Genomic DNA, 15,783 nt, shown 5'->3' with positions numbered 1-15,783 from the left:
AATGTTTATGCCATCTGCAAAAATACAGGAAATGCAATATGAAAAAAATGCCTGATACAGTAATACTTTATTTGTGGTGTGGTGTGGTGTGGTATGTGTGAGTGTGATTTGATAGCCATACAAGGAGGGGTCCTAAGGGATCCTTAGTATGCAATTAATATTTTGGCTGGAAAAGAACCAGATTGTTTCAGCGTGCTTATATGTTATGACATCATATGCCAGTAAAATTATAATGAACAGAAATTTTGTTTGCCTCTGTGGCAAACCAAAATGAGTTTTGTAATTGTCAACAGACCATTGCGATTTATGTAATTACAATGGCGCCTGATCACACCAACTTGAAGGCATGTTATGAACCCCTGTTTTTAGATGTTAAGAACTAGCTGTAAACATTTACTCATGGCTGAAGCCTTGCATGCCAGGTCATAGTTTTAAAGCTGATTTCCAACTTAATACTCTTCATTCTTAAGTGATACTAGTGGTCTGCTAAAAATAGATGCCTATTTTTAAAATGGACTTTTTGAGCATGCTAACTGAGGGGCGGTAGTCAATGTAAGTTATACTCAAACTAATTGAACTTCATGGACATATTATTTATTTATTTTATTTACAAATTGCCAATAACCATAGATCTCTTAAGTGAGTAGCAAATAAAAAAATGCAGAATAACATAAATCAAGTGTGATCAGATAAAAAATTAGCATTCCTAAAATGCTTGTTTAAGTGAACATGTCTTCGTGGCATGTTGAATTCTTCACCTCTATTGGGAAGGTATCACAACAGTGCAGGGCTACTATGCTGAATTGTGCTGAATGTAGAGAGGTTTGATTTCAGAGGCATGGGGCATCTTCAAAAGCTCAGTCCCTGGTGATTTCACTTATCTTCACTTCTATAAGGAGTGAAGCTCTCTGCAGGGTACCTAGGTCCAAAGTTGGTTAAGACTTCATACACGTCAGGGGCGTACCCAGGATCAAAATTAGGGGGGGCAAGGGGCGGGGGCAAGGGGCCACAGTGGGAATGTGTGCGGGGCTACGTTGCCTGCTCCGCCCAGCTCTTCCGAGGAGGCGGCCCCAGGCTCCCGCTCCCGGCGCAAAGCTCCAGAGGTGCGCGGGGAACGCGAGCCTGTGGCTGCCTCCTCCGCGCCTCCCCGGTCTTCCGAGGAGGCGGCCCCAGGCTCCCGGTGCGAGGGGCGCGCGGGGAACGCGAGCCTGTGGCTGCCTCCTCGGAAGACCGGGGAGGCGCGGAGGAGGCAGCCACAGGCTCGCGTTTCCCGCGCGCGCCTCTGGAGCTTCGCGCCGGGAGTGGGAACCTGGGGCCGCCTCCTCGTAAGAGCTGGGCGGCGCAGGCAACGTAGCCCCGCCCACATTCTTCTGAGGAGGCGGCCCCAGGCTCCTGCTCCCGGCGCGAAGCTCCAGAGGCACGCAGGGAACGCGAGCCTGTGGCTCCGCTTACGCTCCCCGCTCCTGCTTAGCGCTCCTCTGCTTACGCTCCCTGCGCGCCTCTGGAGCTTCGCGCCGGGAGCGGGAGCCTGGGGCTGCCACGCCTGCGCCCCTCAGCTTCTAGGGGGGGCAGTTGCCCCCCTGCCCCCCTGCCTACGCCCATGATACACGTACTAAAACCTTGAACCTGGTCCAGTAGCATACAGGGAGCCAGACTGGTTCCCACAGCAGTTACAGTATTTCATGCTTTCAGGAAGCTATTCCTATCAGTAATCGAGCTGCCATGTTCTGCAGCAGCTGAAGCTTCTGGAGCAAGCTCAAGGGTAGCTCCACATAAAGGACATTGCAAAATTAAGTACTGAGCCTGCCAGGGCATGGACTGCCGTGCGTAAACTATCCTGGTCCCAGACTGCCCCTAGCTGTCTCACCAGCTGAAGATGATAAAACGCAGTCCTAGCCACTGAAGACATCTGTGGTGCTAGTGATGGTGTTGGAACTAGAATCAACCCCCAGACTTTCTCCTTTAGAAGGAGTTCAGACCCATTCAGAGTCATTGGTCAATTTCCCAGACCCGGGACCACTCATCCACAGTCTTGCCATGTTTCAATCTCAGATTATTGACTCTCTTTTAGTTTACCTCTTGAGTCTAGGCACTGATCCAAGGTTTGCACGGTCGTTGCTCTGGAAATTCATGTGTATCTGTGTCTCAAGTCTATTGTTGTTGTTATTATTTTGGGTAGTGAGCTATAGATGCAGAACTCAGACTTGAAATGAAGCCTGCACAGAGTGAAGGTGAACAATCAGGTTCCATGTGATTATTCTGGTTCCCAGACACCCCCTGTAGAGTGTCCTAGTTTTTTCACTGAAGTGTGGCATTCCCAGGCATTTCTAGCTACAAGAATCGCAGATGACAAAGTTGAGGAAGAGCTCAGCCTAAGCCCTTTGGAGAGCTGTTTCCATTAGGGGTTGATAAACTGGGTTGAAAAACAGCAACATTGTGACTTGGTGTTAGGCATTATCTCCTAGAGATTTCTGGGCCTCCTACAATATACAGCAGGCATCCCCAAACTGCTGCCCTCCAGATGTTTTGGCCTACAACTCCCATGATCCCTAGCTAACAGGACCAGTGGTCAGAGATGATGGGAATTGTAGTCCAAAACATCTGGAGGGCCGAAGTTTGGGGATGCCTGATATACAGTGTGTGTGATTTGGATCAGGGAGCTCCAACTTCAAATCTCCACTCAGCTCTAAATCTTACAGGGAAACCTTGAACAACTAGCTATCTTGCAAATTTATTGTGATGTTATATAAAATTTAGAGAAACCCACATTTGCTGCCCCAGACCCCTTGGAAGAACTTTTTCAAACTACATTTGTACCCTGCATATCCTTCAAGTATTACAAGGCAGTGCACATAGTCCTCTTGCCCTGCTCATTTTGTCCTCGCAGCAACCATGTGAAGTAGATGGGGCTGAAAGAGAATGACTTGGCCAAGATCACACAGTAAGTTTTGTAGCTGGTAGAGATTTGAACCTGAACCTCCCCTGTCATAATGAGACACTCAAAAGGTGTGATATATAAATAACCTGTATGAACAAGGTATTTTTGTTCTTACCACTTGCTAAAAAATTCCAGATCCCTTTGAAAGAGGATCCAACCAAACTTCTGTTTGATTGCAGTCAAGCAATCAAAAAATCTTGTCATACACCAAGATATAATCTAGAGAACACCAGCCAGCTGGTACATAGTCAAAAATGAAAAGGAGGGCATGTTTTAAGGAAAGTAAGCTTTAATCCCCACAGGGTTATTCAGTGACTAGATCTCAAGCTACATAACAGGAAGGAAAAAATTTACCTTGGCTCTGAATGTTTCTGTCTTGTTCTGGCATGCTTGAGGTGACAGCAGGCTACTTCATTTTGTTAGCTGTTTTCCCTTCCTTACGCATTTGTCATAAGTATAATAGCTCTCCCGTATTATCATAATATACATATTAGTTCTTAGGCTGCAGTCCTAAAAATGCTTACTTTGGGAGTAAGTCCTATTGAATACAGCGGGACTTGCTTCTGAGTAAACAAGCATACGATTGTGAGGTTGTTCATTTATTATTAAAAGCATTCCCATTGTATTGAGGGTGTTTTACAGACTTCTTCATTCATTATATTTAATATTATTTAATAAAATTTATATACCACTTGATTGTAGAAAGAAACCTCAAAGTGGTTTACAAAAAAATAAAAAAATAAAAATTACTGTTAAAAAAAATTAAACCATAATTTAAAACATACAGAAAGTGAAAACCCACAAGATTCCAAACAACATGTTTGTGATTCACAAAATACACTTGGAACACAGTAGGGAGAATATACTGTAGTTGGGGGAGCTGTGTGAAGCAGACAACTGGCATTGAGGAAACTGTTAAGTGTCACCTAAGACCATTTTCCTGCTGCACATTATCTTCTACCAAAGTTACTTTTTGGGGGGGGAGGGGGGAGAGATGTAGCTGAATGTTATATGCAGTTCTATGTAGATTTGCATGTAACTTCCAGTTTGCTCTGCAGAAGATTTTACTATTAATAAATATTTATATAGTGTCATCAGTGTATATGGCAGTTTACCACATAGAAGAGGGCAGCTCCCTGCCCTGAGGATCTTACAATCTAAAATACAACACACTGGAAACATCAGAGGAAGGGAAAGCAGTGAGTGGCAAGACAGCTTTGCTGTGTGTAGTTTTTGTAAGTTAAAACAAATTATTTTGCATTTAAAACATGTTTTGACATGTGCTGTGAGGTCTATCCGTGGCAACTTTTTAATCAATTAAAAGGTTTTTAATTGGTTTACCTAACTGATAAATTGACTAAAAGTTGTAGCTAAATGTTAATGCTGGCTTTTTTCCAAATATAATTTACATACAGTGTTTGCAAGTTGTTTGGTGTGTGAATTTGACTTGCAATGAGGACTTAATGTGCCCATAATTTTTTCCTAGATATCACTGCCCTGTGCCTAAGATTTTCTATGTCCAGTTGACTGTGGGTGACCATGAATTTTTTGGCGAAGGGAAGACTCGGCAAGCTGCTAGACACAATGCTGCCATGAAGGCTCTTCAGGCTCTTCAGAACGAGCCAATCCCCCCCAAATTACCTCAGGTTAGTGATTCGCGCCTTTGCTTCTTAAAGCCATAGTAAGCAAGATCTCCATAAACTGGTGCCCTAATTTGAAAGAACTTGTGGGAAGAATAGACATGTTCGTTTTTTCCTTGGTCAACCTTTTTATATCGGTTCTGCTTGCAGTAACTGAGGCCATCAGCACATTTTGCTTCTTAAACAGTAAAAAAGAACCATCCTAATTAGGGATGGTGTGGGGTCTCAGCTGGGGAGAGCTTAAAATGAATAACGTGTCCTTCTGCTCATTGAAAAGTTTTGCCGCATTTCAATTCTGGCCCAGTTCCCTTTGTGCTGAACCAAACTAGAAAAAGAGGTTTTCAGCCTGCCTCTGCCACTTCCCTATCAGCCCCCCCCAAAAAAAACATACCCTCCAAGCCCCACAACCTTGCTAAAAGCATTACACCAGGGACAGAAGGTTCATTGAAATGAGAGAGATCAGACGAGGCCTCAGAAGGATATCGTACATGAAGCATAGCTTCCTGTTGGAGATCACTGCACTTCAACATCATTAGTATTATCACAGTGACTCCAGTGCTTGGATCGAACTCTATGCACTCTTACGGCTTGATTTCTGCCTATACACCCTCCATTTGTTGCCCCTGCATCGTATGCTACACCATTCTTAGGGGCTTCCCAATCATGTAGAAACAGATTGGGTGATAGGGATGCCAAGGAAATCCTTTTCCACAATGGAATTAAAATCCAGCCCGTTGAGTCTCTTGTTAAGGTGAGAGATGGAATTCTCCATGTAGCTCTATTATTGTTGAAGTTCTTATCTCTAGAAAGGTGCTTTATTTAGAGTAGTTAGGATGTACAGTGGCACCTCGCAAGACGAATGCCCTGCAAGACGATTTTTTTGCAAGACGAATGCGTCTTGCGATCTGATGGTGACTTGCAATATGAATTCGTTTTGCGAAAAATTCATCTTGCGAATTGCGGTTTCCCATAGGAATGCATTGAAATTTAATTAATGTGTTCCTATAGGCAAAAAAAGAAATTTCAATGCATTCCTATGGGAAACCGCGATACGCAAGATGAATTTTTCGCAAAACGAATTGACTTGCGAGGCACCACTGTATTCCAAAAGGTTGTGAGTCATTGTTATGGAAGACATTGCATTGCTTAAGATTGTGTGACTCTTTTTCTTGTTATGGTCTAAAGCAGCCATGGCCAAGGTGGTGCCTTGCTGGCTGGGACTGGTGGTGGGAGTTGTATTTCAAAACATCTGGAGGCACCAGTTTGGGCAAGGCTGCTCTGTCATGCAGTAGACCAGAAAACTATTCACTCAGGAAAGTTAAAAAAGAAAAGACCCCAAGTCTCTTGGGGGGGAAGCCAAATATTTGAGAGAATGTGGGTGTAGGTTGTATCTTATCACCAGTGATACATATGTATTATCCAGTTGAGTGCTGTGACAGTCACACCTGACAGTCAACCCTATAAATGATGAACCATCCATTGCCATTCATATGCTGGGAAAATACCGGCTTTGATGCACCCTGGAGGAAAGATCTCTAATTTTACACTTACATTCCCTGCAACCAAATGGTTGCAGAAGTGCCCTTATTTGTCTCTCTCTCTCTCAAAAATAAAATAAAATAAAAATCATACATACTTAGTTCTAGTTTAGCTAGACCTGACTCCTTACCCTGAGGAATTCCCCCCAAAAAATAACTCCACATTTTCCAAATGATGACATTTTGATATGAAATCTTGTGCATGTGAATGAGATCACAAAGTCATTTTGACTGAGTTTCTGAACAGCTGTCAGATGGTTTTAGGCTTTCAGTCTATTAGTCCCTTGGTATATCATTAGTTTGCTCAGTCTTGCAGTTGTAAGAGTCAACGCTTTCATTATTCAACAAAATGCAAAAAAATATATGTAAAAGTAAATGAACATATAAAAGCTGGCTGAAATCTAAATTGCAGATTAAAAGGTCTGGAATGATAGAATAGTTAAATCTAAAGCACAACTAGAGTTCACCTAATTGAGGCATAAGATGCCCAGTTAAAACTGCAGGGTCAGGGTAAAACAGATCAAGACCATGGCATGAGGGCAGAATAGCATACCACCGGCACTCGCACCCCCCACCGTGCCATATTCCCAATTTAATTTTCCCCTAAAGCTGCTAGTTGCTCCATAGAAGTAAACACAGAGATGTGATGCTTTATCATGGGGAAAACAGATTCAGTAGGGGGCAGGTGATTTAAAATGGGGTGTGTGGATGGCACAGGCAAAGGAATTAGCCCGCTCCTTCCCAGCACTATAGCCCTGGTTGGCCCTGATTGGCTGTGGGCAGCTTGAAAGGCAGAAAGCACTGAGGGATCACTTTTAGTCAGAAGATACAGAGGATGTGTTTTCAACAACACCACTCCTTTATAGATTAAATGTTAAAAATCTATATAGAGCAATTGTATTTAAGCATTGAGTATATGTGGCATAGTCCTACAAAGGGTAGCTGTGACTAAAAATCTTATGCATGGTTACCAGGAAATCAGACCCTAAAACAGGCACCCCCAAACTGCGGCCCTCCAGATGTTTTGGCCTCCAACTCCCATGATCCCTAGCTAACAGGACCAGTGGTCAGGGATGGTGGGAATTGTAGTCCAAAACATCTGGAGGTCCGAAGTTTGGGGATGCCTGCCCTAGAAGCCCCTGAGCCCTGGAATTTGGCTACTAACTAGCATGTAGAAAATCAGGACAACAGGAATTTAAATCCCATAGATTTCAATCTGATTTAGTTAAGAACAACACCTGCTGCATTACATCCTTAGAGATTTTCCTTTGATTGTTTTCAAAATGTCAGACATGTAGAAATAAGCTAATGTATCTGAAAGAAGCAGAGGTACAAGGCAGACTATGCATTATATCACACAATATAATACTTTAGGATGAGGGGAAAGCTCTACTTTCATTCTCTAGCATTTCACACTGCTGTTTTTCTAAAAGGCTCTCTGACAGTAGAGCTAAATGCTCTCTGTGCAAGACCTTGCGGGGGCACTGACAGAGAAGACAGCAGTGGCCTGCATAAATCTAAAGAAATGATTCTTTTCGTTACCACTGCTGATCTCAGCTCAAAGGGTTATCCATGACTCCTGCTCATATAGTAACGCTTAGTATTTGCATATTTCAAATATTCAAAATGTCACAAATTTTCTCTCAATAGTCCTTATAACATCTCTGAAATCCAGAATTATTCTCCCCACAGGGCCTTGTGACCACCACTGTTGTTGCTCCATTTCTAGACATAGAATCATAAAATAATAGAATTGTATGAAAGGGACCCTGAGGGTCATCTAGTCCAACCTCATGTGATGCAGGAATCTCAACTAGATCATACATGACAGATGGCAATCCAATCTCTGCTTAAAAGCCTCTCGCAGGAGTCTGTCCCACTGCTCAACAGCTCTTAATATCAGAAAATTATTCCTGGTGTTTAGTTGTAATCTCCTTTCTTGTAACTCGAATCCATTGGTTTGGGTCTAGAGCAGGAGAAAACAAGCTTGCCCATCTTCCCTGTGACAGCCCTTTAGCTATCATATCTCCTCTTTTCCAGGCTAAACATACCCAAGTCCCTCAACCATTCCTCATAATGCTTGCTTTCCAGACCCTTAATCATTATGGCTGCCCTCCTCTGCACATGTATTTACACATATTTACCCATATATACAATTTGAGCTTACAGTGGAGGGGCTCACAGCATTAACACTCCAAAAGGTCTTGTTCCTTCCATTGGTCACAGCCTTGGACTCCAGCAGAAATCGAGCATGGCTCTCCTTCAGTTTTGTAGCTGGTCAGAGTAGTCACAAAACTTCTCAGCAAGAAACAGGGCAGCTGAGGTGGTAGACGGTGTGCATTGTAGAGCTGCAGATAGATGAAAAGTCCCCCTACGTGCTGTGGCATGTTAGGCACAAACTATGTACTAAACAAACAAGAGCCTTCTAAACATTGAACAACGTTGGACACGCAGAGTCTTTTAAGGCACTGGATGTTGAGACTTTATGGGGTTGAATCTTCATTGTGTCAGTTTGAGGAAAGCACAACGCAAACAGCAGTGAGGAAAGCGAGGAGTCCATGGGAACATGAACCTGCATTCATGAAAGAACTGCTGTACAGCTGCCAAATTATTGCTGCCAAGCAACCAAAGTGAGGCCTGAGAAGGGAGTACATAGCCAAGAGCTTTACTACTGTGATGAGACTCACACGTAAACCATGGATCTTTCGGAACCACCAGTCATCCACCCACCCCCTTTCCTTTATTGCTTTTTCTTGGTGGTAAGGAAGCTTATGTGAAAGAGTCTCAAGGGTTATTGCTGCTGAGTGCCAATAACTATAAATAATGCAGGAGAGCACTTGTGTCCCTGTTTAGCCTCTGTCTACTTTTATAATGTAATAATTTGAGGGTAAAGGAATATATTGGCTTACCAGTTAAGCTTTGGTCTGACCATTGAGTAAAGTGCAGCTGATGGCTCATAGATCAACATTTGCTTTGCTTCCTGCTGCGGAATCCTTATGTAGACACACAACCTAACCATTGTTGATTTTTCTGAATTCTAGATTAAGGATTATGGATGAATTCCTAAACTATTTAAAGTACTGTATAGCTGCGCTGGCCAAACTATGGTTAAAGGCAGTTTGCACTCCCACTGTATCTCTCCCTGTGTAGACAGGCTAACAGTGTTTATCTGTACTGGTCACAGACTAAATCTGTGTTCTTGCTTTCGAACAGCAAACTCTTTACAGAAATTAGTGACTGAGCCTTCAGCCTGTTGTTTGGGTTGGACTTTGTGAACAAGCAACCCATCCACACAAGAATTTAAAATTAACTCCATGCCCTGAAAGAACAGGACCACTTTTTTTTTTACCCAGGATCAAGCCACCTCTGCTTGATCAAAGTGGCTGCAAATGTACTTGTTTGCATACACATTTTAGTGAATACGTGTCAGGGTTTTGTTTTGCTTTAATCAAAATTTCTTATTTTGCTTGACCAGAATGGAGAGCCAGGTAACGAAATGGAAGACGAAAAAGATGCAAACAAGTCAGAAATCAGTGTAGTATTTGAAATTGCACTGAAGCACAGCATGCCTGTCAGTTTTGAGGTAAGTTTGACATTGTATTCTGCTGGATATATAATATCTGGGAACGGGGGAGAGAGAAATTCCTCGGCCCTCCCTACAGGCATTTTGTCAAATATAGTGCTACTAAATACATGTTTATTGAACATGCCTACAAAAGAGAAAAATAATGGGTTGGAGCCATACTTGCCCTGACTAGAGTTCTGTTCAGAATAAGTTTATAGTGTTGGAAGGGAGGAAGAGGCTATTTGCACTAGCACCCCCCCTCCAGCTTCCTATGCCTTCCCTCAAAAAATCTACTCTGGAGGGTGGAAGAACATTTTGGACAGGGGAAGTTCTGAGAGCTGCAGAGGGATAGAGCCCTTCTGTTCTCAAATCCAACCCAAATGGCAAGTAATTTCTATTAATATTAAATTAAATATAATTAATGCATTCTATTCCCCCCAAGCTGCTATTTGCTCCATTCTAGAGAGTCCTTACTGTTAGTTTTTTGTTTCTACTTCTCCTCCTGCAGTACATACACCACTGAGCAGTTAAAATGTGCTTTGAACTCCTCTTAGTTTAAATCTTTATTTACATGCAGTCTGTTTGTTTCCTTTTGTGTGGGGGTAGAGATATGCTTTTGCCTGGTGCACCATGCTTTATTGATGAACTACAGTACAGTATTATATATATATTATAGTATTTAAGTAATATTTTCCTAGACATTGCTGTTTTTATACCTACAACAACTGTTTGAGGTGGGCATTGGCTGAGCTGGGCCAAATATACAGATACCTGCTTATTTTGTCTTCATAAGCAATAACTACATCCAATCTGTGACAGGAAGGTAGTGCTCCTGCCATGTGGTTGCCAAGAGGCTCTGGGTGTTTGACCCTTGGCTCAATTGAGAATGTTTCACATTGTCAAGCAGACAAGGAACAAGTGCTCTATGAGTTTTGTTTAAAAGTTAATTTTGCCAAGGTGTGTGTGGGTATCCAACTAATTGGTTCCATCAGCCTAAGGATCCAGAGAGTTGGAGGAAACCTAGAACAGATTTAGGGGCCTCATGGTGGAAGGAGAAGGGGGAAAGCTCCATTGCACAAGCAAAAATACTTGCTCAGATGGAACGAATATGTTAGATACTGAGAGACATGTCAAGGCTTACTTGGGAGTAGGTCCTATGGAGATCAGTGGGCTAGATACAGACTAAGTTGGTTTCATGTAGTACCCATTGAAACCAATGAGTTAATCATTGATTAATTTATGTCATGTTGTTTTCGGTGCAACTAACTTACCTATCCTAACCCCACATACCTGGCAGCAAACCCCATTGAATTAAATAGGATATAGATCTGAGTAGACATAGTTAGGGTTGTACTGTTACTCTGGATCCAAACCAATGTGATTTATTCTGAGGAAGCATTTTTCAGATCATGCAATACATCAGTCTTGTGAATTAAGTGTGCTGAAGTTACTAGGTGATAATAAAAAAGTAATAGTAGTAGCCTGTTGTGAGTTAGGGTCGACAGGGTTAGAGAGATCCATCCCTCCTGCTGCTGTCCACTGCATTTCTATGCTGGGCACAGATGTAGGTCTCCCCTTCTCTTGTAGCACACTTGGTTTCTATCCTAGGTATAGGCGAGAGACCAATATGCCATCCCTCATTGCTTGCATGGAATCCCATAAACTCACCTGCAGGGAGTTCCTTGTCATCTATGGCTACTTAACTACAAAGCTGTTATCAGTGTCAGATGGGGTACAGAGGGAATAGGGACACAAGATACAACAAGCAAGATGGGAAAGGCAAAAGAAGAAGCAGAGAAACTGTTTCTTTGCAGCAGGTTACTCAGCTACAGAAAGAGAGACAAATATTGCAGCCTGAAATGACCTGACTTCCTGGCATAGGCAATCCAGTTTTCAGCTCCTCACCCAGACCTGGCAGTTCCTTTGGCCTACATCCTCAGTCATGATGTTGAGCTGCACCACCCTTCTGGCTCTGGCGGCATGGAGCAGGATAGTGGCAAGGGTGGGGAAGCCCCAGCGGATGAAGGTGCACTTGCATGCACCACTGGCACCACCAACCCACTGCTTCCGTTGCCACTGCCTTCCACAGCCCATACTGATCTTGGCATGTGGCAGTGCTATCACAGCTGCAGGGGTGGTGCTATAGTGGTGCCTCACATCACAAACCACATCGAACAGAAATAGGGCCTACACTCCAGGCAATAACACACCACAAATTCAAATAGATGGTGCTGCTAGGTGTCCTTGGCACAGAGAGGGTAGAAGTCTGTTTGATCCCCACTAACTGAAGATGGAACAGCCTGGCATTCCTACCTATTCCCTTCTTATCCCTTCTCTACGACATGAGTTACCACTGCTCTCCTGGGCTCCTACTCTGTCCTTAAGAACACCAGATAAAGCTTTACAAAAGGCTCCCTTGAATATTTTGCTCTCTGCAACATTAGATGGTCTCAAGTTGTACCCTCTCTTTTGCATCAGCCTCCTGCGAATTCATGACAAAATTTAGTTGATAACTCAAAACAGTCACCTCTGAGGTAAAAATCTTGCAAAGAAAAGGTAGCATAATCACTGTCAGAATTTAGGTTTAACCCAGACCCTATATTTGGAAACAATGCAGTGATTCATTATTTTGTAATAGGCCACAGGATTTGATGTTTGTAATAGGATTTTAATTTAGGAACTGCTGGTATTATTTTGTACCAGGCATGCATTAAAGCTTTCAGATGTTTTTGTTCACATGATAGTTGCAAAGCAGCCCTCGTTTTCTTTGGGTTACAAAAACTGCAGACAACATCATATCATTGCTCTTATGTAAGCCAGCAAACAGTTAAAGATATTTTGTGCTTCGTGTAAACAACTTTTTTAAGACTTGCACAATATCTGGAGAATGGGTGGGGTGTGCAATGTAACTAGGAGCCAAGTTCTGCCCTCTGATGTCAGCAGCACTGCCTGAGGGCAAAATCTTGCCCTAAATATTTAGCCTAGAGGGATTACAGTGTTGCCTAATCCCATTCACTGTGCTTGATGAAGTGGAGTTAGGGTTTGTTATCTAACATCTTTTGGAAACATTGTAAAACACTTTAATGAGAGATGTGGTCTTGGAATAAAACACTAAAAGATCAAAGTTTTACCCTAGTCATATTCTCCAGCTGCCTATTGATGCTGTTCTTCTAAGAACATAAAAGGAGCCCTGCTGGATCAGACTAAAGGTTCAGCTAGTTCAGCATCCTGTTTCTCACAGTGGCCAACCACTTGCAGCAGGTCCTGAAGGCAATAGTCCTCCTCTCTTGCTACTCTCCAGCAACTGGTATTCACCATGAAGAAGAAGAAGAAAATTGATTCAGTTTATTACTCCACCCTTCCTCCTGTAGGATCCCAGGGGGGGCTGCCTCTGATTCTGGAGGCAGATTATAGCCAGCATGTCTAATAACCATTGATAGATCTATCCTTCAATAACTTGCCTAATCTCTTTTTAAAAGTTGTCAGAGCTGGTGGCCACATACTTGAGTTGCCATTCCTGCTGTTTCCAGCTCTCCAGTTAGTCATCATTCATGTGCCACACAGAGACACACAAAAGGGGGAGGAGGGGAACCAGGAGCATATTTCACTGGTACTTCAGTAACATAATGCTCAACTTGAAGAGGAAGGTACTGTGCGCAAGAAGCACAGTGTGTGCGCCCCGCAGCTGTTGCTTTGGAATGCGCCACATGCACTGATTTTGCAGGTTTGTATAGGTCTTGAGTAATGACATCAACACTCGCCCTACTCATTGGCTTGGTAACTGCATGAGCATCGTGGTGGAGCCCCCGAAGGAGGACTAGCATTTACTACCAGGGTGGACACGGTGGAGGGCCATTCCTTTTCAGTGCAAAACAAGACACATGGGACATATGTGCTCTAGTGCCGGAGTGAGACCTCACATTTGTCTAGGGAAATAAAATTTTAAAATAAGGAAGCATTGTGGAAATGACAGGTGAATGGTGTGAAGAAATGGAGCATCTTGTTTAATGTTTTTTTAAGGGAGAAGCAAGCATTCATTTGACATGTTTACATATCCTTTTGTCATATCCAAAAACAAACAACATATTTTATTTTTTTAACTATTTAAAATAGCACTTGGCCAGATGGGGAAGGTGGTGCGGGGGGGGGGGGAGAAGAGTGTGTTACTTGTCACCAGTTATGTAACAAGCATTGTCCAGTAGTTCCCCAGGGCAATAACACAGCAGGTGATGCACATAGTCAACGGTGCTGGAATGCTTACGAGTAAAGCCTTAGTAGCAGTTTCTGGCTGACAACTACATTCAAAGTTCCATTTATAATTGTGAAACGCTGGTAATGTCGACAGATTCCGCACATTTCAAGTTGCAGCAGAAGCTTTATTTTACAACTAAATTTAATATTTCCAATGACTGTACTGTGTATATATTCACTTATGCTGTGGCATTGTTACTGCGGCATTCCCTTACCAATTGTGATATTTTGTCATTTATATAGGGGCCTAACACGGTGTGCTACATATCCAGTGGAACAACTCATTCTCTTTACAATGGAGTCTGGAGTAGGGCCTAAAAGCCAGTAAAGTGAGCATACTTAGCTTCTCCTACCGTTTTTCTGTTAGGCACCATGAGGGATGCTTCCCTCTAGACTGAAAATTCTGAGACCAACGTAATTCATACATGCACCCATCTTTGCTGTGAACAGTGGCCACCACCTTCCCTTTTCTGTACAAAGCAACTAATCAAAATCTAGTTTAATTTTTAATATAGTTTATTTATTTTTAAAATTCCCTATAGATGGAGTTAGCTATTGTCAGTGATATGAGTACCCATCCAAATCTGGAAATATATAGTCAAAGTACTTCCCTTTAGTTTGGCTTGTGGCCATTATAAGGAGTGGGGGGCAGAAACCCATGCACAGCCAGAGGTTACTCGAGTTCTCCATTGCAGCTATTGCTGAAGAGGCAAGTCACATTCTGTACTGCAATAAGTGATATCTCTTCAGCAGCAGGAGTGGCTTCCTGTGCCATGTGCATGCTTGTTCCACATATGTATATGGTGTCATGCAACAGGATTTGTACTTTGAACGGTTTTGCAAAAGCAAGGCAAAAATCTCAACATTACCACAATATGTAGATAATACTCAGGGTAGAACTACACATTACCTTGGAAAGCTCATGTTTGTTGATATGAGCGGAGAGGCATTTATAAGGGAGAATCAGTGGAAAGCCCACTGAGTATTTTTATTCTTCGCTGGTCTTTTATTACCATTTCAGAGTCTTTTAAAATGGCCAGGCACGGGTGCTGGACACGCATTGGCTTACCATCAAAAGACAAGTCTCTGAATCCACTCTGTGGCCCTCATAGCTCCCCTTTCAACATATCTTTGAACAAATTGTTTTCCAATTATAAGTCGCTTTGAGGCAGTTTCTGTAGTAAGCAATAGATAAATGCAATACTGTAAATAACAACAACTCGCATGTCCCAACTCGCATCATTTTATTCCATTGAACACACTGACTCTTAGAACTTTGCTTTTATGTTATCTCTGTTTCACACTCTCTTAACTATACATTGTCTTTCCAAAGCAAGTAAACGGTCTGAAAGGATAGTATAAGTAGTCGGTGATAAATTTTTCGCCAACATTTGCATATAACATCCATGTATTCAAAGCACTTCACATGCACTATCTAGTTGTAATCCACACAACAGCCCTGTACATTATGTCAGCCACATCATCCCTACCATCTCCACCATATTGCAGACAGAGAACTGAGGCCTAATGCCACCTATAGAATTCATTGGAAGAGGCAAGTTTGAACCCGGGACTTCCTGATTCATAGTTCAATCTCTTCGTCTCTATGTTGCACTGGCTCTCTCAGTAGAAGTCAGTGGGATTTACTGCCAAACGAGCTTATTGCGATCAGGTTTTTATGCAGATTGAATTCTTATAAAAAGTTATAATCTAAGAAAGGGGTTGTTTGGTTGGAATGAAAATCCACAGGGGGTAAAATTTTACTCTCTGACATAATATACTTTATCAGTCCTTTAACACACCTGGTTGTTAATCTATTCCTGCTCGCCGTATTTCCATACAAATAATTAT

General features: G+C 42.6%; 1 protein-coding gene across 7 annotated transcripts in view; it reads left to right on the top strand.

The window, feature by feature from the left end:
• Positions 1–15,783, top strand: part of STAU2 (staufen double-stranded RNA binding protein 2) — a 144,558-nt gene that overhangs the window by 22,352 nt on the left and 106,423 nt on the right. For all 7 annotated transcript variants that reach the window (XR_004693237.3, XR_015951516.1, XM_035125951.3 and 4 more), the window contains 2 exons: positions 4,425–4,584; positions 9,592–9,699. Coding sequence is in view for 5 of the 7 variants with exons in the window: in XM_035125951.3 (XP_034981842.1) it covers positions 4,425–4,584; positions 9,592–9,699 (268 nt within the window). In the remaining 2 variants the exon portion in view is untranslated. The remainder of the gene's footprint in view (positions 1–4,424; positions 4,585–9,591; positions 9,700–15,783) is intronic.

Source organism: Zootoca vivipara, chromosome 8, assembly GCF_965207765.1.
Source record: "Zootoca vivipara chromosome 8, rZooViv2.hap1.1, whole genome shotgun sequence".
Lineage (NCBI taxonomy): Eukaryota > Metazoa > Chordata > Lepidosauria > Squamata > Lacertidae > Zootoca > Zootoca vivipara.
Note: the sequence above shows the minus strand (reverse complement) of the source record. Positions and strands in the feature narration are given on the sequence as shown.